At 42.9% G+C, this 24,378-nt stretch overlaps 3 protein-coding genes across 4 annotated transcripts in view; 2 read left to right on the top strand and 1 right to left on the bottom strand.

Annotated features, from left to right (window-relative positions):
- Nucleotides 1-2,566: 2,566 nt before the first annotated feature.
- Nucleotides 2,567-11,087, bottom strand: nes (nestin). The gene is made up of 4 exons (XM_076280862.1): nt 10,061-11,087; nt 8,432-8,556; nt 7,120-7,199; nt 2,567-6,256 (listed from the first exon to the last, which is right to left on the bottom strand). The coding sequence occupies exons 1-4, from the start codon at nt 10,889-10,891 to the stop codon at nt 2,640-2,642; spliced, it is 4,653 nt and encodes a 1,550-aa protein (XP_076136977.1). The 5' UTR covers nt 10,892-11,087; the 3' UTR covers nt 2,567-2,639.
- Nucleotides 11,088-13,095: 2,008 nt separating this feature from the next.
- Nucleotides 13,096-17,536, top strand: LOC143118471 (asialoglycoprotein receptor 1-like). Its single transcript, XM_076279525.1, has 7 exons — nt 13,096-13,227; nt 14,107-14,193; nt 14,659-14,766; nt 14,854-15,159; nt 15,257-15,411; nt 15,626-15,738; nt 16,400-17,536. Exons 1-7 carry the CDS (start codon nt 13,161-13,163, stop codon nt 16,548-16,550), a joined length of 987 nt encoding a protein of 328 aa, XP_076135640.1. The 5' UTR covers nt 13,096-13,160; the 3' UTR covers nt 16,551-17,536.
- A 2,392-nt stretch (nt 17,537-19,928) lies between these two features.
- LOC143119398 (asialoglycoprotein receptor 2-like) overlaps nt 19,929-24,378 on the top strand; it is a 38,321-nt gene continuing 33,871 nt past the window's right edge. Inside the window, exons 1-7 of one of the 2 annotated variants that reach the window (XM_076280876.1) lie at nt 19,929-20,243; nt 20,817-20,936; nt 22,114-22,230; nt 22,313-22,618; nt 22,712-22,872; nt 23,337-23,452; nt 23,865-24,163. In XM_076280876.1, coding sequence (XP_076136991.1) covers nt 20,177-20,243; nt 20,817-20,936; nt 22,114-22,230; nt 22,313-22,618; nt 22,712-22,872; nt 23,337-23,452; nt 23,865-23,997 — 1,020 coding nt within the window. In that variant the 5' untranslated portion in view covers nt 19,929-20,176 and the 3' untranslated portion in view covers nt 23,998-24,163. Of the gene's footprint in view, nt 20,244-20,816; nt 20,937-22,113; nt 22,231-22,312; nt 22,619-22,711; nt 22,873-23,336; nt 23,453-23,864; nt 24,164-24,378 lie in introns of those variants that run through there. The other variant, XM_076280875.1, reaches the window with a different exon arrangement.

Genomic DNA, 24,378 nt, shown 5'->3' with positions numbered 1-24,378 from the left:
CCCTTGATCAGTTTCAATAACACACACAAGGGCTACTCAGTAGCCGGTGTCTTCTCGAGCTCTAGGGAATTTCATCCAATCAATATTAACGTCAGATCAAATAAACAAAGATGTAACAGCGGCAATAAAATAGTCATGTTGAATGGCACAAATTGCATAAAAGTGATGGATGGTGACCAACGGATGGACAGTGGAGTCCGCAGCCTGCCTAAAGATTTTTAGCTCTGTGGACATTCAATCACTCAGTGTCCCGACATGAGTAAATCAGTGAGCGAGGGGATAATGGAGGCAGATGGCTTTTGGGGGAGGTGTGATGGTCATCCCCACCCCCAGGCCCAGACCTCAGGCCTCTTTTGTGCCTTGTCATGGTCCTGTGAGTCTTGAAATGGCCCCCTTTCTAGTCACAGCCAGATTGGCCGCATATAAGCTAGTGACCAGGGCTGTTGCGGTCCCTTGCATCAGCCTGGAGTGCGCCTGGTTATTCGTCATTGGCAGGCCAACAGGGGAAGTGACTCTATTCCCCCGAGATAACAGGTGCTCCCGGGGGCAAGGCATCACAAGACCAGGCTTTGTTGTGTGTGGCAGCGGGGAGAAGTGTTGGGGGGGCAGGTGGAAACACACTGTAAATCATGACTAGAAAGCCTTTGTGACTATTTTAAACCAGTGCCTCTGCTGCAATTGACTGCAATGTTATCGCATCGGGGACACGTAATTTTGAGTGGTAGTCATGGCGATCCAGACAACAAGGACACTTTTATTTAGGGGTGGGGGTTAAAGAAACTTAATAAGCACAGCGGCGTCTGTGGACAAGAAGGAGGCTAAGCTAATTCCATTAGAGCCCCCCCCCCCCCTCCCGTTTGAATGAGCTCTGAAATGGCCTGCTGTTGTTGCACTGGCTGCTGCGAGCATGACACACCACCACCAGCCATTGAGTGTGTGCAAGAGGAATTTGGGCAGAGATCTGGGAGCTGCTTTATAATGGCCGCCATTGTTCATGACATTCACACAAGCCGAGAGATAAAGGGAGGAAAGGGAAGTGAGGGGAATGAAGGGAGTTGAAATCATGCGTTATTCCTGGTTGTGTTTTTTCCACTCCATCCTATCGTATGCGCTCTCTCTTTAACACCCTCAAATCTAACAGAAAACTCAAATATTTATCTCTAAAGAGCAATTGCTGCTCTCCCCAAGCCTTTTCTCTCCTCATCACTCTCCATCTCTCTCTCCATCTCTATTATTCTCTCATCGCCTGCTCTCTCCTAGAGGGTGTAAGTTCTGTGTTAAGTAAGCATCTGTGGGGGGGGCTCACTGTGATCTGTGTCAGCTCTCACACAGGCCTCCCACATTGCCTCAGACTGTCTGCGCTAAGCTAACAGCACTTCAAAATCAAAGTCTTCCTGTAGGTGCCTCATGGACTACATTTGAACTGGGATTTTGTTTTTACTGTTTGTCCAACATGAACTGATTTCTCTGTTTCTCATATTCATCCTCTGTTCAAACTTGACTGCTCACTTTATTTGCATCATTATGTATTGCCTCAAGTTTACAGTTTTCCTCCATTTGTTTCTGAATTCTGTGTAGGCCTGTATTAATATAGCAGTCAGTCCTCATATTGTTTATTTTGTCTTTTCTTTTTGAAATTCCACAACTCTGGCTTTATTATCACAATCCCATGTACTTCATAGTTAATCACAGTACTCCATAGCATCTGTGCCAACTTTATTATCCAGATAGTTCATTACAAATAATTAGTCATTAAAGCTGATGACTGCAGCGCAGCAATGAAATGTGCCAGTATGTTTGGTAATTAGTAATAATAAGACAAAAAATACACAGATGAGTGGCTTAATATATCTTTTTTTGCACTAACCCGGTATGTCTCTAATTGGGAATTTAGTTCTGTGAAGAAACTGTGTTCAGGGGTGACTCATTGTGTTTCCTATGGTGCAGTGAAGACATTACATCAGTCAAGTACTCAAGTAAAATCTCTTGGGTTACAACAAAACACCTCATTGTTCATTGCATCTAAATCAACTTACAATGTCAATGTTCAAGTTTCAGTTCTATTATGGGCAGAAAGGGATGACAACCTTGTTTTGTATTTATGTTATGAAATACTTGATTTACTTATATAATCTGATTATACCATTGTTGTAACCATTAATAGCGTCTGGTCCGATATATGTGCCGCCTGTCAAAGTACTTTCTACCGTTAGCCTACTAGCTTCTGCAAGCTAGTTTAGTTTAACGTTCAGGCTTTTGCTAACGTCATACCGAAGTGTTAACCAAAGATTCTAGAGTGCTACACTTATTCATAAAAGATGCATTCAATCCAAAGTCATGTCTAGTGAGACAGCTTTCTATTTAGGGAGGGAGGCAGCGAGCCTCTGCCTTCCGTTTCAAACAGAGCCGTAGAAAGGTTCATAGTGTGTTAAACTCTGAGACAAACAGGGGTTGTAGATTACACTGCCTGGTGGCTTTGGTCTTCCTCCAGGTACTATTGAAGTTTTTAACATCCCCCTTTTAATTCATATCAGAACATCAAACACAAAATAGCATTCATGTGTTTTTGCTTAGTGGTATCTTTTAATTATCATAATTAACATAATTAGTCTCAATTAAATTATTGGTGTCCCATCATTCTACTCCTCCCCAGAAGACCACGAGTCGCCTTCATCAACTGAGTCATCTGACTGGGTGGCTGCAACTTGCTCTCCCCCTCTTCCAAGCATGGTCTTTATCTGGGAATGTCCTTCCTCCATCCCAAATAATGGCATTGAAGACAAGAGGGTGGACTTCTCAGCACTCCCGTCGACATCTCGATGGTCTTTGGGAGATCCCCAGGCCTCCTCGAACCTCAGGTGCTGACTGGTTTGAAAGGTGACGCTGTGATGTTGTTCCTGGTTAGCCTCCTCTGGGTTGAAGGTGGCCGCCATCTGTGGAGTGGAGCCCCAGAAGTCTTCCTCCATGTTGGTGCTGAAGAAACTGTGGAGGTTGTCTTTCCCGTTGCTTTTAGATGGCTCGTCTACTTTGCCATCTTGAAATATGTCGACACACTCAGCCGTTTGCTTGGCATAGGCCTCTGTGAATGGGGAGTTGTTTTCTTCCAAAAGATTGAAGGATTCAGATTCAGATTCTTTTGGGTTGTCTGCGCCTTGGCTTTTGGAGGAAGTGTTCAAAACCTCCCACTCATCCTCATGGGGATAGCCTTGCTCTGTGAAACACTCAGGGACTCCAAGTGTATCATCACCAAATGCTTCAAATGGGGCTCCAGAGAGATTTTCAGAGGCTTCTTCAAGTGTCGGATGTGTCTTGAGTGGCTTGGCAAAGGCGCCAGGAGATGGGCATTGGCTGGCATTAGGCGACTCTTCCTCTGAGGAGTGGGATTCATCTTCTTTTTCTTCATCATCAACATCACCGGAGTGGGCAGCTTGAGGCTGGCTTCCCAGCCTGCTGGCAGGCTCACTGCTCAGGGAGAGATTGCTGGTGGCATCTGCGTGAGTCAGCATGGAGAGTTCCTGCCAATCCTCCTCATCTGTTTTGTCCATGCTATTGTAAATGGTTCCTTTCTCTGTAAATCTGCCCTCTGAAGGTTTGGTTTCAAATTCTCCTGCATCATGTAATGCACCTAAGATGTTTTGAGTTAGTTCAAGTGGCTCAAAATAAGGAGAAAAATGTGTTGGCAGGTCGTCAATTGTATCTCCCTGACTAACAGTCTCAGTTACAACTTCTTTTTTTAAAAACTGTTCAGTTTGAGGGGGCATGTCAACCAGACTCTCCATAGTCTCTTCTGTAAAACTGCCCTCTGAGGGTTTGTTTGAAAATGCTGCTGCTTCATGTAATGTACCTAAGATGTTTTGAGTTAGTGCAAGTGGCTCAACATAAGAAGACTGTGTTGTCAGGACTTCAGGTTTTGGCAGGTCATCAGTTGTCTCTCCCTGACTAGTCTCAGTTACAACTTCTTTCTTTAAAAACTGTTCAGTTTGAGGGGGCATGTCAACCAGACTCTCCGTGTTCTTTTCTGTAAAACTGCCCTCTAAGGGTTCGGTTTCAAATTCTGCTGCCTCATGTGATGTACAAAATGTGTTTTCTGTTAGTGCAGGTTGCTCAACAACGGTAGAGGACTGTGTTTTCGGGTCTTCAGGTTTTGGCAGGTCATCAGTTGTCTCTCCCTGACTAATAGTCTCAATGACAACTTCTTCCTTAAAATACTGTTCAGTTTGGGGCTGCATGTCAACCAATCTCTCCATAGTGTCTTCTGGGAAGTCCTCAGGTAAAATGTGTGCTTGAGTGTTCTCAGCCTGATCCTTGTGCATCAATTCTATATCCTCCTGTCTCTCCTTGTCCTTCCCTGTGTCCTCAACGTTTTTTAAATCTTTATCTGCCTCCATGGCATCACTCCTTGAATGATCCTCTCCAATTTCAGTCTTCTTCTCATTCATCTCCCTCATTGGGTCAACAATCATGCTCTCGTAGTTAGCATTACCATACTCTTCTTGGAGAGCTATGTAGTGGTTTTCTGACAGAGCATCAATCACAGGAGAGGGTTCATTGATCCCCACCTCACCCATGGCCTCTACCTCTGGCTCCTCAGACAAGTCCTCCATGGTGTCAAACCTTTTGCACTTGGTGACACCCCGGTATTCAGCCCCTGCCTGGCGATCATCTTCGCTGTCGCTGGAGTCGCTCACGCCCATGTGGGAGGCCTGGGTGTTTACGTCAGTGTCATCGCTTTTGTACCGGATGAGGGGTCGAGTGTCGGTGAGCGTGTTGTCCAGAGCGTAACTGTCAAAATCCCCTGGGTCTGTCTTCCATGACATGGACACGTTTGGAGAGTCGTCTAGTTCCTCACCATCTTTCTCCTCTCTCTCACTGAAGTCCTCCTTACCCTCCACCTCCTTTTTCTCGCTGAAGTCCTCTTTCTCCTCAACCTCCTCTCTCTCATTAAAGTCCTCCTTCTCCACCTCCTCTCTCTCATGACAGCCATCTTCATGTAGCTCTGCATGCTCTTCACTGTGGCTGGTTTGTTCCTGCTCATGATGTGTGGGCAGTGGATCTACTTCAAAATCCATGCTGAAGTTGTTATGTGGGATGGAAACTACATCCTCTTCAAAGCCTCTTTCTGTTGGCTGGTATTGTTCTGTATCTCTACATTTGTCTTCCATGTCTCCTTCCATTTTTTTGTTGTCAGTAAACATTGTATCTTTCCCATCCTCAAAACTCCTCAGTTCTTCTTCAACTTTTTCCTCCTGCATTTCTTTCTCTTGCTGTGACAAGTCATTAGCTTGGCCCTCTTCAAATACTTTCTTTGTTTCCTGTGCCTTACATTCTAATGCATTTATTTGTTCACTTCCATCAGCCATGTTCTCTACTGACAAAGCCTGACTCGTATCGGTCTCTCTTTCTGGGTCAAAGAAGCAGTTATTTTCCTCTAAATCTGCAAAACCATTGCTTATTGCTTCACCACAATCAAAATCTTCAATGATCAGCTCAGTTGAGTCTTCAAAACCACCAAACTCTGTGACTGTATTCACTCTGTCCAGTCCAGAAACATCTGGCTGTTCATCCGCCCTCTTGGTCCTCTCCACATTGGTCATTGGATCTTTTTCTGTCCATGTGCGTTGAGGTTCCTGCTCAGGTTGTGACTGGATCCACTCAGAGAAATCATCAGTCATCTCACCTTCTGTGTCACATGCATCAACAGTGCTCAGTTCAGTTGCTGGTGATGTGTTGTGCATATCCACTCTCTGTGCACTGAAATCCTGGAGCACACCATGGTCATGGACAGCCATTATCTCATCACACATAATGCTGTCATCTGCGACAAGGATGTCAGAGGCTACCTCTTGATCTTTAACCCCAGTCGTCTCCTCAGTCATGTACCTCTCCAAGGACTCTTCCATGGCAAGGGTGTTTGGTGTGGCAGAGGCAGCAGAGAAAGCTGCAGCATACCTCACCTCCTCACAAACCTCCTCAGGCCTGAAGTGATCTACAGAGTCCTTGCCATTTAGCGCCTCAGTGGCTGTGTTAAGCGTGGACCAGTCCTCTGCCCTGGACTCCTGCTCCTCCTGCGCAGCTGGGGAATGGTCAGGGGCTGCAGAACGAATACAGTTTGGGGTTGAGAGAGGAGTGCTTGATGTCAGCGGTGGTTTAGGTTGCAGGCTTGATCTCATGGCTGAGGTGGAAGGTTTGCTTGTGTGGCTGGAGAAAGCTGTTTTTGGAAGGGTCTGCTTCAGCTCCTGACGACTTGGGAATCCATCTTTAAATATGATAAAAGATTGTTAAAGCAATTTGTACTTACGAACTGGTTAGTTTTTTTTTACTATGTGAAATTCAGAAATTACCCCTGGAAACTTACTTTCTCATTTGGCTGGCATTTCTATCCAAAGCAACTATTGTCATTTATTACAAGGACCAGTTGTCCCATTGCAACTCAGAGTTAGCCTTAGTCAGAGGCACAGTGGTGGCAGCTGGAACTCAAACCCACAGCTTTTCTGGCTATTACATGCTAACCCAGCTCTTTAGCCATTATGGCCCCTGGAAACAGCACATCGGCTAGACTGGTGGGTTAGGATTCATTTCTGCACCTTCATCTCAACCTGTAATTCACTAGCACTGAAGCCTGATTAGCACCCATTTCCTGCCCACAATAAACCTCAGCAATCTATAACACTATAACCTCCAGAACCAATCAAATGTCTCCTCTGAAATTAGCCAGACTGACCCTCTCTGGACCCCTCTCCCAAAGGTCTTATCAGGATACCCAGTCCTCAAGCCCAGCACTTGCTGTAATGGAGCCCATATTGATTACATCATTTCCTCAGCTCTAGTCTACGTTACTGGCAGGCAGAGGGATTGGACAACAGACCATTGGGGACTGAGTAGGGCAGCTTGAGTTTCCAGGTTTAATGTGCAGCTAGCATGTAAGCCTCCCCAACCCATTAGTCCATAATGAGGTTATGAAACTAGGTCTCCAAAGAGCCAGTCTGATGTAAATTATTCAGCGTGGTTCAAATGAATAGGGGCAGAAGGACGCACAGCCGCTTCTTTTCAGAGATTCAATTAAGTGCTTTGAAATCTGGTGTGTTTAGCAAACAAACAAAAAAAAGATTTAAAAAATACCTGTGTAGAAGACTGTCTGGATGGCGTGTTTGTTTCTGGAAGGGTCATTGACTCGTTGGTTTTCACCATCTAATAAAGTTCTGAAAAACACACACAAAAAACAAGACAGACATTAGTTTTTGGAGTCTGCGGTCATCTTCAGGAGACTTTACAAAGTTGAGATTAAATTAACTTTTTTTCCTCAGAACAATTTGAATTACGGCAATAACATAACAACTGAGGGGAATTTCCCTGGCAAGAGGCGAAGTGTCCAGCATCTATTCAGACACACTTTTTGAGAGCGGGTGAGGCCGTGCTTTTTGTTCCACTTTGACAACAGGGGTAGATTGCACACTCTTGTTATGGAAATAGGACGACACTTTTGTCATTGTCAGACCATCTGCAGCACGCAGGCTAACGCAACAGCCTTCTTTTATACATGCTACCGTCTGCTTGGCCTTTCACTGAAATACTCACACACACACACATTGCACACACATACCCACACATGCTGTCGGGTCCAAGCAGTAGCAAGCAGTACTAATAAGTCATGCACAGATGTTGCGTTCCCCGTTCGGCACATTCCGACACACACACACACACACAGACGACAGACACACACACAAATTCCCATTCCCACACACCAACACATAAACACGCAGAGGCACAGACAGACACAAGTCTACTTAGTGTTTGATGAAACCTGATGAAACATTTGAGGCACAGACAGACACAAGTCTACTTAGTGTTTGATGAAACCTGATGAAACATTTGAAGCAGTATGAAATCTGCTCCTTACAGAAATGATGCGAAAGATGAACCTTTGATCCATATAGCAGGGATGCGGCGGGGATGCCGAGACTCGACCTCCATCTGCCCAAACCCCCCCACCCACCCCCGTCACTCTAGACTCCCCGAGCTCCCTAGCTGCTGGGGTGGGATGCGGAGGCACCGGGGGTCATGCTGATCTAAAGTTACCCCTCGGCCTGAAAGCTGAGACCCCCTCTTTCAAGGGTATTGACCCACTATCGCTACGGCAATCCACACTATTCCTCCTCGATCTTTCAGACCAATCTATCTTTCTGACAGCCTCTCAATGGAGCAGTGGAGAAACGCTTGCATGACGGAGTTGAATCAATCATCAATAGTAGAAGGGCAAACCTAACTAATGTGGAGGGCAGGTGACAGAAGAGGAGGATAATTGAGAGGAATTATGGATCTTTTGTGGGTGTTTTCTGTTTTGAGTATGAAATTCACAAAGCCTCTTTTGACACACTGGTGAGAAAAAGGAGTTGTCACTGAAAGCAGACTCGCTTGGAGAAAAGGAAAGCACCTGTAAGTGGCAACCTCCAGCCCCAAAGACATTTTCAGCTGCAGCAGGGTCCGGCTCTCCATGATGAGGTCATCAATCTGCACCGTGAGGCTTGTCTTCTCCTCCTCCAGCGCTTCCACATGGACCTGAGACACACAGGCCAAATGGCAAAGTTATACAAAGTTGTACCTCTATACAGACAAGGTAGATGAATGTAGACCCAACAGAAAATGGAAAGTGATTTAGCTCTGCTATTCAGCGCTGCTCAGAAAGACCCAGGATGACTGCCTCTGTTTGACCTACCACAGACCTCAGAGCAGTTCTAAAGCCATGGTCATATTTACACTGCTGAGCTGCATTTCATTTGGTTGATGTGATTTTTTTAACTCTCTCAACGGAAGATAAAAGCTTCACAGTAGAGATCACTGTACCAGTTCAGTCATGTGGCAGAGTTTCAGTGGCATAACACCACTTTCAATTAGCAAAACTTGTTGAGTTTACTGGCAATGAAGAAAAATGGAACAATGTGAAGATGTTAAATATGACCGAATAGAAATGGAGTGAAAGTATTTGTCTTTTTTTGTCATTGAGTGAGGTTCTGCTGTGACTTTCCCTGTAGTCCTCTTCCCCCACATGAGCCCTGATGACCTAAAGTGACCTCAGCGAAACAAGACCAGCCTCCTCCGAGCAGCAGTTAGTTGTTAGGTCTCAGTAGATCACTGGCCCACCTTCAAACACATTCTCACTTTGATTTGGATTTTTTATCTTTTGAAATTATGATATCTTAGCGTCGCAGATCATACAGGCTCCACATGAAGAGCACTTAAGCCTTTAGCCAAGTGAAGTGCATTTCATTCCAAGTGTTAGACACTTCTGTAAAACTATCAACAAACAAACACATAACTGGAAGCTGACAATACAAAGTACAAACAAATGTATCACTGTGAAAAGCAAAGCTTCAAAAGCCTGTTAATTAGGTATTACATTAATGTTTACTTCAATTTGCATTATTCATTTTGTCATGCAATGTTTTTTGACCCAAAAGGAATTTACGCTGTTTTTCTGGCTCTCATTCATCACTTATTTCATTGCACAGTGACAGGAAATCCTGTCATTATTATTGGATGCTGTATGGTTTCTTAAAATAATCATTACCCATAGCAATGTAATCAGGTTTATAATGGAACTTTCCCATCATTCATATGAATTCATGTTGTTTGTAGAATTTATTTTCCAAAATGTCATGTCTCACAAGTTGGTAGATTGCTCTTTTTCTAACTGGCCAAAGCCTGTAAATATTCAGACCACATACACATGTGGTTACTCATCATCAGTGAGAGAGAATGGTGTCTGAGTCAGAACAATAGACCTTTTGAGGCAGTATCCCAGAACATAATCTACTTAGGTTTCAGAATTAAGTTAAGTCACTAATTAAAGCCTTAGTTTATGTAACTGAAAAAGCTCACATTATTTTTTTGTGTTTTGATAACATGAAATGTCCTGTACGTGCCCCAAACTATTAGCTTATTTGAGATATTGCCCTCTAGATTTTACATACAGGCAATCTTTCCCAGTGCTCCATTACGCAAATTGTACGCTCCCAGAAGCATGGGTGTTTCTTGGGACAGGTGCGACCCGTGTCCCCCTCACCTGGAGCTGAGTGATGTCCTGGCTCTGTCTGTCCCTCTCATGGGTCACTCTCCTCTCCAGCATGTCTTTCTTGGCGCGGGCCGCCTCCAGGTCCTTGGTCAGGCTCTGGAGCTTCATCTGGTTCTCCCTCCTCTCTTGCGAGATGTGGCTCAGACGGGCCTTGGCCTGGCCCAGGGACTCCTCCAGCCGCTGTGCCTGCCTCTCGTACGCCTCCGACGCCGCTCTCCACGCCTGGGCCGCCTGCTGCGAGTACTCCATGCCCAGGTCGCACGCGCTCGGTGCGTGGGTGTGGGCGTGCGCTGGAGCCAGCTGCAAAGGCCTGGCCTGAGCCAGCGAGGCCTTCATGGCCGAGACGTCCTCCTGGTGGACCTGCGTCTGGAAGTGCAGCTCGTTCTCCAGCTGGGTCGCCGTGTCCTTGAGCCAGATCTGCGCCCTGCGCTCGTCCTCCAGCTCCCTCCGACTCTCCGCCAGGCGGCCCTGGGCCTCGACACGGGCGGCCGCCACCTTCCGCCTCTGGCGCTCCACCGCCTGCAGCTCCTCGCTCAGGTTGCCCATCTGCACGTCCAGCTTGTCCTTCTCCGTCCAGGCACGCTGCAGCTCCTCCCTGGCCTCCTGCAGCGCCGCCTCCAGGGCTCTCCGCTGCTGTGCCCGCGGCTCTTGGCCGCTCCTCAGCGTCTGGATCTCCTCCCGCAGGACGTGGTTCTCCATCTCCAGGTACTGGACCCGGCCCAAGTAGGACTCCAGGCGCCTGTTCAGGTCCAGCATCTGGTGCTTCTCCTGGCCCAGGCACGTGTAGCTCTGGGGTGGGTGAACGCCGATGGGGATCTCCATGCTTGCGGCTCAGAGGTGGTGCAGGAGGTAGAGTGATGTAGAGAGCTGAGAAAGAAAGACAGACGGAGAGAGAGAATGAAAGAGAGAGAGAGTACCGGTCTGCTTCCTCTCTGGTCTCTTATCCGGTCGTCCTCAGTATGTGAAGTCTGTCTTTCAGCAGGACAGTGGCAAGAGGGGTCAGATCATGCCAAGAGGTTGAGCGCCCCAGCTAGAGTGACCCATTCAGAGACACTCCTTTCTCTCTAGAACGGCGTGAGGAGGGGGGGTGGGTGGAGGAGGGTCGGGGGAGGGACCCTGGGGATGGAGATGGAGCGTGTGGATGGGCGGGGCAGGATGGAGCCAGAAGGCAGTGCAGTGATGTCATTGTGGAGTTAACTCTCCCTGTGCTGCTGAGAGATCCTCTGGGCGGTTTCATTTTATTTTAGGAAAATAAAATTTCAAGCAAGCCATACAAGTTATAAACAAGTTGTGTACTACAGAAAGTTATTCTTGGTGTTTTATTTACATCATATTTGTCATATTTACTTTGTTTTATGTGGTACTTTTTCACACAGTTGCTGTTTACTGTTTAGACTGTTATTGGAGATGTAACATAAAGTTCAATATGAGAAATAAATATCATATGCACACCACCTTACCGGTACTATTTTTTATTTTTTATTTTCTGAGGATTCGTGAATGATTATCATTATCATAATTCAAAGCTGTTCTTTGTACAACAATAGTACCACATACTATGATCTAATGATCTAAACACAAACAGAATAGTATCATACTGATTAATATTAGAATAAAATACAGCCTGTCTCTCTCAGCCCCTAAGATCACATTATACAGGCTATACTAGCCTTCTACACAATCTGGACTGTGGTCATAACATCTACACCTTATAACTTATTCCCTGTTACATATTGTTCTTAAAGTATATATTTTTTCTTGTTTGTTAAGCAATTCTATTACGTGTACATTCTGTCTTTTTATAATATTTATTAACAAGCAAAGTTATTGCTCTTTTCGATCCCTGCACTGTTCCCTTTAGCACTACCACCATTGCACACACTCTACCATAGCACCTTATCATGGTCAATGCATCACATGGTCAGTCTATACCAGACCTTTGTAATCACTTCACATGCTCTTTGATTTTTACATTTCTGTGAGTGATTTTTATGTATGTGAGATATATGGGTGTATGTGTGTTTGTTGTATTATGGTTGTATAAGCTGCTGGATGCCTAAAATTTCCCAGGGGATATATCTATCTATCTATCTATCTATCTATAAGTATAAGTATAGGTATATATACTCTTTTGATCCCGTGAGGGAAATTTGGTCTCTGCATTTATCCCAATCCGTGAATTAGTGAAACACACTCAGCACACAGTGAACACTCAGTGAGGTGAAGCACACACTAACCCCGGCGCAGTGAGCTGCCTGCAACAACAGCGGCGCTCGGGGAGCAGTGAGGGGTTAGGTGCCTTGCTCAAGGGCACTTCAGCCGTGCCTACTGGTCGGGGTTCAAACCGGCAACCCTCTGGTTACAAGTCCGAAGCGCTAACCAGTAGGCCACGGCTGCCCCATAGATAGATCTATCCATCTATCTATCAAAACGGAGTGTAATGTCTGCGTTCCTGTTATTTCTGCTCCCTCTTGTGGTGAATGTCCTGAATTGCAGGACAAACTGGTACCCACTCCTTTACTGTGTCCCGAGGACATATATTCAGTATATCAATTTGGATATCCAGAGTAGTTTGAGGTGACTGGCGATTAATTGTGTTTTAATGCTATCATCTACTATTCCATAAAGTCAAACCTGAATTCTGTATAAATGCCAGACTATCAGGTTCAGCCACATGACAGAAAGGGTTGTGTAGAATGCCTTCAGAGACTTACTCAACACTGCATGCTTCAGCTGAGTCTTACATGACATGGAACTAAAGACTGAGATTCAGGGAATAATTTAAGAATTTAAGTGTGACTACTTGCTCAATTCTTCCAGTTTTTGTTATGGATTGAAACCTTCTGTATAAGTGTTCATCTGTACAATGTAAGGTAATCATACATTACATAACACTGTGAATACAGAACCTTTGCACACATTTTATGTTACAGACATAAGAAAAAGGGTAACTTTCTCTTGAGACATTACCGGGGGCTTTTCACATATCCTCTGATGCAAGCAGCTTCCTAATAATGTTGACACTTATTCCAGTGTTCACAGTGTTAACTGTCTCCTCGTTGAAGACTCTTTGACCTGCGAATGTCTGAGAATGATGGAAGAGGAGGTTTGCTACTCCAGTGTGCTTTTCATCAAATCTAAAGAAGCCAAGCCAAGAGGTACGTATGTCTTCTTCAGTCAGCTTTCATGTTCTCTATAGCTTTTGCAGAAGTGTTTTCACCTTAAAAAACAGACTTACTAGTTACTATAAATAGAGTACAGGAAATTGATTTCCAAAAAGTAGGAATGGCCAACTATTTTAACTTCCATAAATTCAGATACTGTACAGACAAATACAACCTAAACTACCTGTCATACTGTAGTTAGTGAAAAAGAAATAGTCATACCCATTCATTACATTCATAATATTGATTTAATGTTGGTTTTCTCTTGACCAATATGTTTGTTTTGACTGAAAATTAGACCGCAAAATTCCAAAAGATTGTAAGACAATGTGGTAGAAACATGGCAGCGTTTTCATCTTTTTTTTTTACATTTTTATGAAAAATGGCATGTCTAACATTATTAAAGATGCTTCCATTGATTATTTAAAAAAGGGTATGAATCATTTTAGACAATTTAAAAAAAGAAAAATGGAAAAAAAGATGAAGATTCTTTTTCTGATTCCATGTTTCTACTAACCTGACGGACAAGTGGCTTATTCAATCATATGCAAGCATTTTTTGATTAGGCCCAGCCTTCTGAAACACCATTCCAATGGATCGGTTCCAGATGGATGAGTGGAGCTAGGTGGAACAAAATTCATCTGGCGAGAGTCAGGTTATGTTTCTACCACATTGTCTTACAAACTTATGACATATGGCAGTGTCATTTTCAGTCAGAACAAGCATATTGGTTAAGAGAAAACCAACATTAAATCACTATTTGTCAGGGGTATGAATAATTTTGTTCCTAACTGTATACCGTATATATGTGTGTGTGTGCGTGTGTGTGTCTATATTCTGTTTCCCTCTAATCATGTCTTTGTATATCTGAAGAGGAGCAAAATGCACAAGAAACTGTGTATGCAGCAGTTAAGAGAAAAGAAGAGCTACGAGCAGAGCCCAGCCCCAGCCACACAACAGGTGGGTCACACTGCGGAAACGCAGAGCTTTCTCTTGTCTTAGGCCACATCTACACCAAACCAATGGCTGTATTTTTTCTTACCGCTTTCACACCTTTAATGATAGCGGTACAAAAAAAAAAACCTTGCGTCCACACACAGAGGTGAAAACGGCTAAAAGTGCTCTAGTGCATACGCCAGGCCAGTCGATGGCGCCGTGACGGACATGCAGAGGCTTCACATTTGAGATGCAAATGACTGCTCAGTGGGGACCCAGGTTTCAAAACCAACGCGCGGCTATTTCCCAAACCCACCCTATCTCGCTCTCTTACTTGCTTCCTGCCTCTCTTCACTGTACTGTCTGAATAAAGACAAAAAGTCCTACAAAAACTGCTCCCTGTACAGACATTATTGTGGAGAATAATGTACATGAATCTGACTGAATGACCCTCAATGGCCCATAATAACAGGCCAGTTCTCTCCACAGCAGATGACCCGTCTCTGCCTGGCCCTCACCGATATCGCTGTGCTGTGGTGGTCCTTGGCCTGCTGACTGCTCTCCTCCTCTCTGCCCTGGTGGCTTCACTTGTTTACTGTGAGTGTTTAAGTCCGAATGGGTTTCTCAGAATGAACAAAATGTGTCAGCGTCACTATTGACATCTTATTGTCCTTCTCTTCTCAGATCAGGGATATGTGTCTGAATATAACACACTTTTGGTGAGAGAGCTGCATCAGCTCAAAGACAATCACTCATCCTTAATGACAGAGCTTACACTTGTGCAAATGAACTATGCCAACCTGAGCAACTCCAACGGAATGTTACAGGCTCGTTATGACAACATGAGCTCTGCAAACCTAGATCTCCAGAAGGAGAGGAACACATTGATGATGGAGCGGGACCATCTCAATCAGACCCTTGAGGTCATTTTCCAGTTCAATGTTTTTCCAGTGGATGATTACTGTCCAGTCACAGATAATGCAACACAAGGTATTCAGAAATGATGGTGTCTTTGATCACACACACCAGTCTAATGTGGTTCAGTGTAATCACTTAATTTAACTTTCTATGTCCTTTTAAACCACAGAGAGGAAGTGTAGTGCAAATTGCAAAGAAGGATGGGTGTACTATCAATTAAGCTGTTACCTATTCGTCCACAAGTGGAATAGCTGGGAGGACAGTAAAACTGACTGTGAAAAGGAGAGGGCCCACCTGGTAACCATAGACACAGTAGAGGAACAAGTAAGGCAAAAAAGAAAAGAAGTTACTCTTGAAGAATGCCAACATGTGCTCTTAAAGACATGTAATTCCTTAGTCGCAATTCACATGTACTTGCACAAATGTATGTTATGCACATTTGTATACGTTCAAATCAGCTCCAGTGCAGATTAGATATGATTAGATATACATTTCACCTGCACTTCTGTCCTTTATATGTGTTGTCCTGTTTATGTAGGCATTCATCAACAATCACACAGAGTATTACTATCAGGGATATGGATACTGGATTGGACTGAGGAAAATCCAGGACAAATGGCAGTGGGTGGATGGCCGTGACCTCACTGGAGGGTAAGTCTGTCGCATAGTCACATAGTCTGTCTGCCTCTCCATGTTTGTGTACCGTCTGTCCACTAGCCACTTTTTACCACTCTCTTACTGCTTCACTGTTTGCATGCTATATTAGCACATATGCATAACCCCTCCCTCCATCCCACAGCCGGATTGTGGCCACACTTATACCTATACCTAATACGTAATGCTTTATAATCAATACTTGTATAATGGCTGTAACCCTATTATGTCAACCCATTCTTGCACTGATATAGTTTTTCTATAGTTTTTTTAATATTACCTTGTCTACTCTCTTATATGTCCATTTTTATTTTATGCTGGTCTTTAGACTTTATTCTTGCACTGTTGCACTGCTGGACTTGCACCATCACCATGACACTCACTCTCACAGAGCACCTTACCTTACTATGCACAGAGAATCACAGGCTCAGTCCCTGCCTCAGTCATTGCAAGTGCCTCATGCTTAATTACCCCTAAGCACACTATGTGGATACTGTTTTAGACTTGATTTAGATTTAATGTTATTTTTTATGTTATATACTTTTATTACTTTTTCTGTTTCTTTGAACAATCAATTCATATTCAGAATACATAAAGCATAGCTTTTAGTTTTTGAGTCCTGTCTATGAGTTTTACTACATGTTTTATTAATTTCCAGGCACTGGATTAGAACAGAGGGCTCTGGTTGTGTCCTATCAATGCCTAGCACTTTAGACCATTTGAAGAGCTGGAGAAGCGACTTCTGTAGTGGGCACAACAGATGGATCTGTGAAAAACAAGCTGCTATATGGCCTGGCAAAAATGTGTAGTGACTTTTTTCTGTATAATTTTATTATGTGTATGTATGTATATAAGTATAAGTATATATACTCTTTTGATCCCGTGAGGGAAATTTGATGTCTGCATTTATCCCAATCCATGAATTAGTGAAACACACAGCACACATTGAACACACAGTGAGGTGAAGCACACACTAATCCTGGCGCAGTGAGCTGCCTGCATCAACAGCGGCGCTCGGGGAGCCGTGAGGGGTTAGGTGCCTTGCTCAAAGGGCACTTCAGCTGTGCCTACTGGTCGGGGTTCGAATCGGCAACCCTCCAGTTACAGGTCTGCCCCAAATGTGAAATGTTGAATGCCAGACTCAATCTGCCACCAACCTTGCTGACACTTTGAAGGATTTTCTGTTCTCTGAAGACCTGTGATTCTTGCCCAAATACAATCATATTCCAACTTTTCAGATGATTAGATATGGCGCTTAGATACTGTCAATGAGTAATTACTGTATATTAAAATAAAGTTGTACTTTGTATTCAAATATGCACCCACTCACACAGAGGAGTGTATGAGATTCCTCAATTACACATGGAACTGGTATTCTCTCTCTCTCTCTCTCACACTTGACTTGAAGAGGAAATTAATCTTTATCTGCAAATAGCCAAACAGAGAAAGAAAGAAGAAATTAGCGATGAAAGAAATTCAGAAAGGACCAATATTCTGGATGTCCGATTCTGTTTGAGTTGACTGAGGATCGTTCTCTTGTTTGAGTTGACTGAGGATCGTTCTCTTTTTCAATGCTATTATCTACAACCTCCTATTCACACTGTACCTTGATTGCTCCCCATTTTTGTAGGGCGCTTTCGACAAAAGCATCAGCTAAATGAATAAATGTAATGCAAATGTGAATGTGAAGAGTACAAACATTTACTTTTAAGTACCTAGGGTACAGTTTTTCTCAGTCGCTTTGGTGCTTTTCTCACATCACTATTAACATTTGCACAGCAGTTAGTGCATGTCTCAAAGTGCAAACTGCAAAACCTAGTGGATAACCTGCAAAAGCATGTCACTTGCTCAAAATGGATACTCCATTCCTCAAAATCAAGTATTTATGTCAATGAAACTGCCAGTGTCATCAAAATGAGAAGTCTTGAGACCATCGTTTAGTCAATGTCTTAGTCATGTTTTCATTACGACAGTTTATGCTCTCAGTGTTTTCCAATGCAAAAAAAGGTCAGAACTCGGTGACACTACCTGAAAATGTTCAAGACAGCACTATACAGTACTTGTACAGCCATTTGAAAACTGTAAAGTTACAAATTGCTGGCCCCAGCAGTGGCGCGACTGGCTGGGGCACCTGCACCGTACCCCGGCGACCCGGGTTCGATTCCCGCCCCGTGGTCCTTTCCGGATCCCACCCCGACTCTCTCTCCCACTCACTTCCTGTCAATCTCCACTATCCTCTCTGATTAAAGGCATAAAAAGCCCAAAAAAAAAAAAAAAAAAAAAGTTACAAATTGCTGTAGTTAGGGGAGTAAGTGAGTACAAGAAACTGAATATGTACGTTTCACAGTTTTACTGTATATGCTCTTTGCAATTATTCAGCATTGTGACAGAATTTGATAACTATTTCACCAATTTTGTATGTAATGACTCAAGCAATGAAATGAAGACTATTAGTTTTATTGGTATCGACTATTCAGCATCCATAAGTATAGTTCATTTTGACTGACATGACATAGCAACTGATACATGTTCAAAAGCATTTGCAATTTGTTCAGAGGAAGGAGAAATTGCTACTATGATGTGCACAAATGACTAAATGTTGTGGAGGTTGAACTAATACTTATGAGAATTTTCATTCTGATCTGAGAAAAGCACCAAAGCGACTGAGAAAAACTGTAATAATAATAATAATAATAATAAGCCTTAGGATATTTGTATAGCACCACACAGAATGCAACTCAAAGTGCTTTACATTTGGAGCATTTAACACAATAATAGAGAAACAAATGTAATAATACAAGCAAACAAAACAGTAAAGATGTACCGCATAGCAGTACAAATATGACCGCCGCTCAGTCCTGTACATCCTCTCCGCGAAAATAAATCACGCTTGTCAATTTGTCTCCATCTCCTACTCCTTCCCCTACTCTTACAACTTTTGTGTTTTATGTGCGTACCTGTGTGTGTGTGTGCATGCGTGCGTGTGAGTGTATGCGTGCCTGTATGTGTCTGTGCGTGTGGATGTTTGAGTGAAAGCGTGTGTGTCTATGCGTGTGTGTGTGTGTGTGTATGTATGTCAAATTGTCTCCATGTCCTAAAGAGCCTGACCAATATGGGGTTTTGAAGGCCAATAGCGATTTCAATATTTGAGTTTTTCAATCGATAAAAAGATCGCAAATTTTAAGTACTTCCGTCAAAAACACGTGAGATCAGTGTTGTAGTGACTTAATTTCAAGATGGCGCCGACCGGCAAACGACTCAAGGTATTGTCTGTAGACAGTGTTTTTTAAGAAATCTACATTTACCATCAATGCCTTGTTTTATATGTTAGGACCATCATTACACTACCAAAGACGTGTCGGGCTACTTTGAGCTTTGTAAATGGTTTAAAATTAGCTATCTTTTTACCATGAGAAATGCCCTATAGGTAGTGTTAGCCTTTTGGAAGCATCGGTTAAAAACAGGCTAGTTTACAACGCATCGGATTAGCATTGTTTTGCTCCCCAACGAACGCTCAAACTCCTTATCATGCTAAGCATATCAAAAATCCATTTTACACCCGATTTCCCCTTTAACTAAAAGCTCTCATATACAGGTATGTTTTCAGGTCTTTTTAAAAGGTGTTTACAGAATTTGCCTGTTTGATGTACAGAGGCAGGGTGTTCCATAGCTTAGGTGCATAATGGATAAAAGCAGCTTCTCTTGTTGAGTGTCATAACAAAAATGTAGCCTAATGAGTAACATTCTCAGAGGGCTGTGTGTCCTACAGAGAAAGTACATGTTTCAGCTGAGGATGACATGATAAGATCCAGATCATGAGATTGGGGCAGCCGTGGCCTACTGGTTAGCGTGGCCTACTGGTTAGTGCTTCGGACTTGTAAATGGAGGGTTGCCGGTTTGAACCCCGAGTAGGCACGGCTGACGTGCCCTTGAGCAAGGCACCTAACCCCTCACTGCTTCCCGAGCGCCGCTGTTGTTGCAGGTAGCTCACTGCTGCGCCAGGATTAGTGTGTGCTTCACCTCACTGTGTGTTTACTGTGCTGAGTGTGTTTCACTAATTCACGGATTGGGATAAATGCAGAGACCAAATTTCCCTCACAGGATCAAAAGAGTATACAGCATATACTTATACTATACTATACTAGAACAATGGAATAGTATTTGTCCATATATTTCATGAAATGTTTAAAGATGCTGAATGGTAAATGTATGGAGGGGCGAAGTTAAATTATCTGTACAAATTTAACCTTTGCACAAATCTTCTAAGAAAAACAGACAGAGGGGAAACTCTCTTGTGACAACATAGAGAGTTTTCAGACATCCTCTGATGCAAACAGATTTCCAGTACGTTGACACTTTTTTCTAATGTTCACATGGTTTAACTGCAATATGCTGTACTCTCATGTAACACTCTTTGACCTGCCAATGTCTGAGAATGATAGAAGAGGAGGTTTGCTACTCCAATGTGCTTTTCATCAAATCTAAAGAAGCCAAGCCAAGAGGTATGTCTTCTTCTCTGTTAGGTTTTGCTTAAAATCCACTGTAAAATGTCTGTAGCTTAACCAAATTGAGAAAGTGTAAAAATATATTTTCTATTTTTGTTCTATTATTACACTTCTATTAACATACATGTATTGGCCTCGATAATAAGTTAGATAAGTACACTTCACACTGCCACAACTTTAAACCATTCAGGTTTTTGTCAGTGTCTGGTCAATTTGAAGACCATTACAGAAATCTACTTTGAAATATATTTCTAGTTGCTAAACTGTTGCAGTCATGTTCATATATTCCAACAGTAGGCTATATCATCATGTATAGCATTTCATAACAGACTTGAAACCTAAAGGAATGGTTTTCAAAAAGTTAGACTGTCTAACCACTGGCCAGGACTGTAGGACTGGCTGACCACGGGCCAACATTTATATTGCTATAAATTCAGATACTATGCAGACAAAGATCACCTAAACCACCTGCCTGAACAGAAACTTTAGGGGAATGTAATGTTAAAGAAATGTGTTTGTTCAAAATGAACTCATCTGTTTTCCACTACACAAATATTTTTGTATCTGAAGAGGAACAGGATGCAGAACAAACTGTGTATGCAGAAGTCAAGAAAAAAGAAGTTCAAGCAGAGCCCAGCCCCATACCCAGTCCCAGCCCAGCCCCAGCTCCATACCCAGCCCCAGTAGCAGGTATGATACGGCACAGATGGCTCTCTGACAGTGAGAATTGTGGGCTTTGGCTTATTAGTGTATCTTTGATCATACATAAATTTATTATTATTGGGGGCCAAGCAGCGATACTGCGAAGGCACCCATTGTGTTTTTATGTTTTCTTCCCTATTATTACGCTTCTGTCATTGAAGTTAATGGCAGTCCATACAACCTTCTGGTAAAAAGTTGTGAAATTTGGCACACTAATTAGGCACAGTGCCATGAATAATTTCACGAAGTTTCATGCCGGCACCTCGAGCGCCACCAACAGGCCAAAGTTGGACGTTTGTTAAACACTGCTATACTGTATGTCTGATGCAACGACATTGAGTTACATGGCAAATCTGGACTGCTGAACTGTCTGCTTGGCCAGTGGCGCCGGCAGGCGTAATCCTGTACGCACTGTGCGTACAATTTTTTCACGGCTTTATTTGTGAAATCATTCAATATTAGCCTACAAGTGTTAAAAGTCCTTGACTGTGCATAGGCCTATGCCTATCATCTAAAAGTTTGGGACAACCAAAACAGCAGTGCAATGTATTTAGAGTGTTGTGAGCAAATCCTTATTGTTAGTAAGTTACCATAACTGTGTTTTACTATATCGCAAATCTTTTCTGTCCCTTTTTTGCGGGTTGGGCAGTGAAGTTATAATGAGCATAAGGTATGTTCACCTAATTTGAGTCAGAGCCGCTTGCTTTGTAAAGGTAGGCCTATTTCTGTCCTTTCCAAACTGCATTAACATAGTGTGTTTAGCAACCAGAATTTAAAAAAAAATACCGGGAGAGAAATCGTAAACCTACAGCCATGTAGAAACGTAACCTACAGCCAGTGTTGTAAAAGTTAGACGCTTCATGCAGTAGGCTATTTGATAAGGGATGACATGGGTAGGTTGACGTGATTAAGAGGGGCTTTCTGTTCCAGTTTATGTAAATGTTTTTCTTATAGGCTCAATAAGGAGAGGCTAGCCTACATTTACCAAAAGCGCAAATTTGGTAAATAAGGTCGGGTATCATTTTTTTTTACTACCACCTCCACTCCACCACTACTACCACCATTCTGCAGCAAAAGAAAATCTTCCCCTGTCCAGACACGTGTGGATAATGTCCATGACTCTGACTGGCCTTCAGAAGCCCATAATGACAGGCCAATGTTTTAGTCTCTACAGCAGATGACCCGTCTCTGCCTGGCCCTCACCGATATCGCTGTGCTGTGGTGGTCCTTGGCCTGCTGACTGCTGTCCTCCTCTCTGCCCTGGTGGCTTCACTTGTTTATTGTGAGTGTTCAAATCTCAATTAGTTTATCCTCAGAATAAACAAAATGTACCGGCGTCACCATATTTGTGTTTCTCCTCTCAGATCAGGGCTATGTGTCTGAGTCTAACGCGCTCTTGGTGAGAGAGCTGCATCAGGTCGAAGATAAATACACCAACTTAATGACCCACTATGTCAACCTGAGCAACTTCAATAAAATTGTACAGGCTCATTATGACAACGCAAGTGCTGCAAACCAGCATCTGCATTCAGAAATGGTTTTACTGCAGGAGGAAAAGAAAACACTGACGATGGAGCGGGACCATCTCAATCAGACCCTTGAGTTCATTTTCCATTTCAGTGTTTTTCCAGTTGATGATTACTGTCCTGTCACAGATCATTCAACACAAGGTATACAAGAAGAAAGCCATCTTTTATAGCACCCAACATCCCAGTATGGTTCAGTGGGATCAATTTCTTCAACTTTTCTTTGTCCTTTGACAGAACGAAAGTGTGAATATTGCAAAGCAGGATGGGTATACTATCAATCAAGCTGTTATCTATTCTACTTAAGTGATAAGGACTGGAAAACTTGGGACCAAAGTAAAACTGACTGCACTAACAGGGGGTCTCATCTGGTGACCATAGACACAGCAGAGGAACAGGTAAAACAGGAAAGAAGTTATTCTTGAAATTAAAATGTTTATGTGTAGACTATACCTGTCACACACACACACACACAATGAACAATATTTAGCTTATGCTTTTATCCAAATCATTATACAGAGACTAGCAGCAGTTGGACATTGGAAAAACCGTTGGGTTCCTTATTCCTAAATCCTTATTACAAAATGACAAATATTTCTGGGTAGATGTTTCAATTCCAGTCAGCTCCTATACAGTCTATTTATGTATTTCACCAGTAATTCTCTCATTTGTCTCATATCATATGGTGTGCTGTAGGCCTTCATCAGTAATCACACAACATATACTTTGTATACATGGGTTTATCTGCACTTGAACATATTTCTCTACACAAATATTTCTGGCCAGATGTTTCAATTCCAATTCCGGTACAGTCTAAATATGTATTTCACCAGTAATCATTTGTCTTATATATGTGCTGTAGGCCTTCATTAATAATTACACAACGTATTACTATGACATATGGCATGGATACTGGATTGGACTGAGCAAAATCCAAGGCCAATGGCAGTGGGTGGATGGCAGTGACCTCACTGGAGGGTGAGTTCTAATGCAGTGAGATGTGGTGCACACACAGACGTGTAAAAGTGTTGTTCACTCAGACTTGAAATGAGACCCCCACATGTTCAGCAACATGTGAGCCCAAAGTGCTTTCATCAAACAATCAATTCATCCACGTCAGAATACATAAAATCATAAGAGGGAATTCTGGATGAGTCCCACAGGTAATTGGGATGGCTCACATAACCAGTATTTATCTGATGATTTACTTCAAAAATGTCAGACCACCCCTCCTGGTCCTCCTGCACAATCTGAATCCGGTTGCTGGAGTTTCATTTCACTTCCTTAACATGGCTATCTAGAAAGGGACGAGGGAATGTAGTCAGCTGACAGCTCTTTTGTTTTCAGCCTAGTCACTGATGTTTACTGCATATTTAATTTACTCTTTCAGGTACTGGATTAGTATGGAGAACAACAAACCTTGTGCGACATCAATGCCTAGCACTGACCCCTCCAAGAGCTGGAGGGCCAACGAGTATTTGATGAGACACAGATGGATCTGTGAAATGGAAGCTGCTATATAGCCTGAGTGAATTCAAAGATGCTGCTGCTTAGGAATCTAAACATTTGCAAAAATAATGTGTAGTGATTTGAAATAAGATAGTGATCTAAAAAGACGATGTGAGTTTTGTACATAATTATGTAATCAACTTGTTTCTGTTCATATTTCATATTAAAGAAGTGAGTTTGACAAATAAAAATAAAAATCAATCCATTCAATAGCAAGTCAATTCATTACAATGGTCAAGCCGTGGTTCTCAACTGGTGTGTCATGAGGCAAAGTGAGGGGCGCCATGGAATTTTGAGGAACACAATCTGTTTTGGGCTCATGAAATAGGCTTGAGTGGTATTTTTGAAAAACATCAATGGCACAGCTTAATAATAAATTTAGCGGTTTCACGTAT

Source organism: Alosa pseudoharengus, unplaced genomic scaffold, assembly GCF_046254945.1.
Source record: "Alosa pseudoharengus isolate Yale_2024_CS ecotype anadromous, Long Island Sound unplaced genomic scaffold, YU_APseudo_1.1 YU_APseudo_1.1_scf_12, whole genome shotgun sequence".
In the NCBI taxonomy this organism is placed as follows: domain Eukaryota; kingdom Metazoa; phylum Chordata; class Actinopteri; order Clupeiformes; family Clupeidae; genus Alosa; species Alosa pseudoharengus.
The sequence above is the reverse complement of the archived record's forward strand: the minus strand, read 5'-3'. Positions and strand labels throughout refer to the sequence as shown.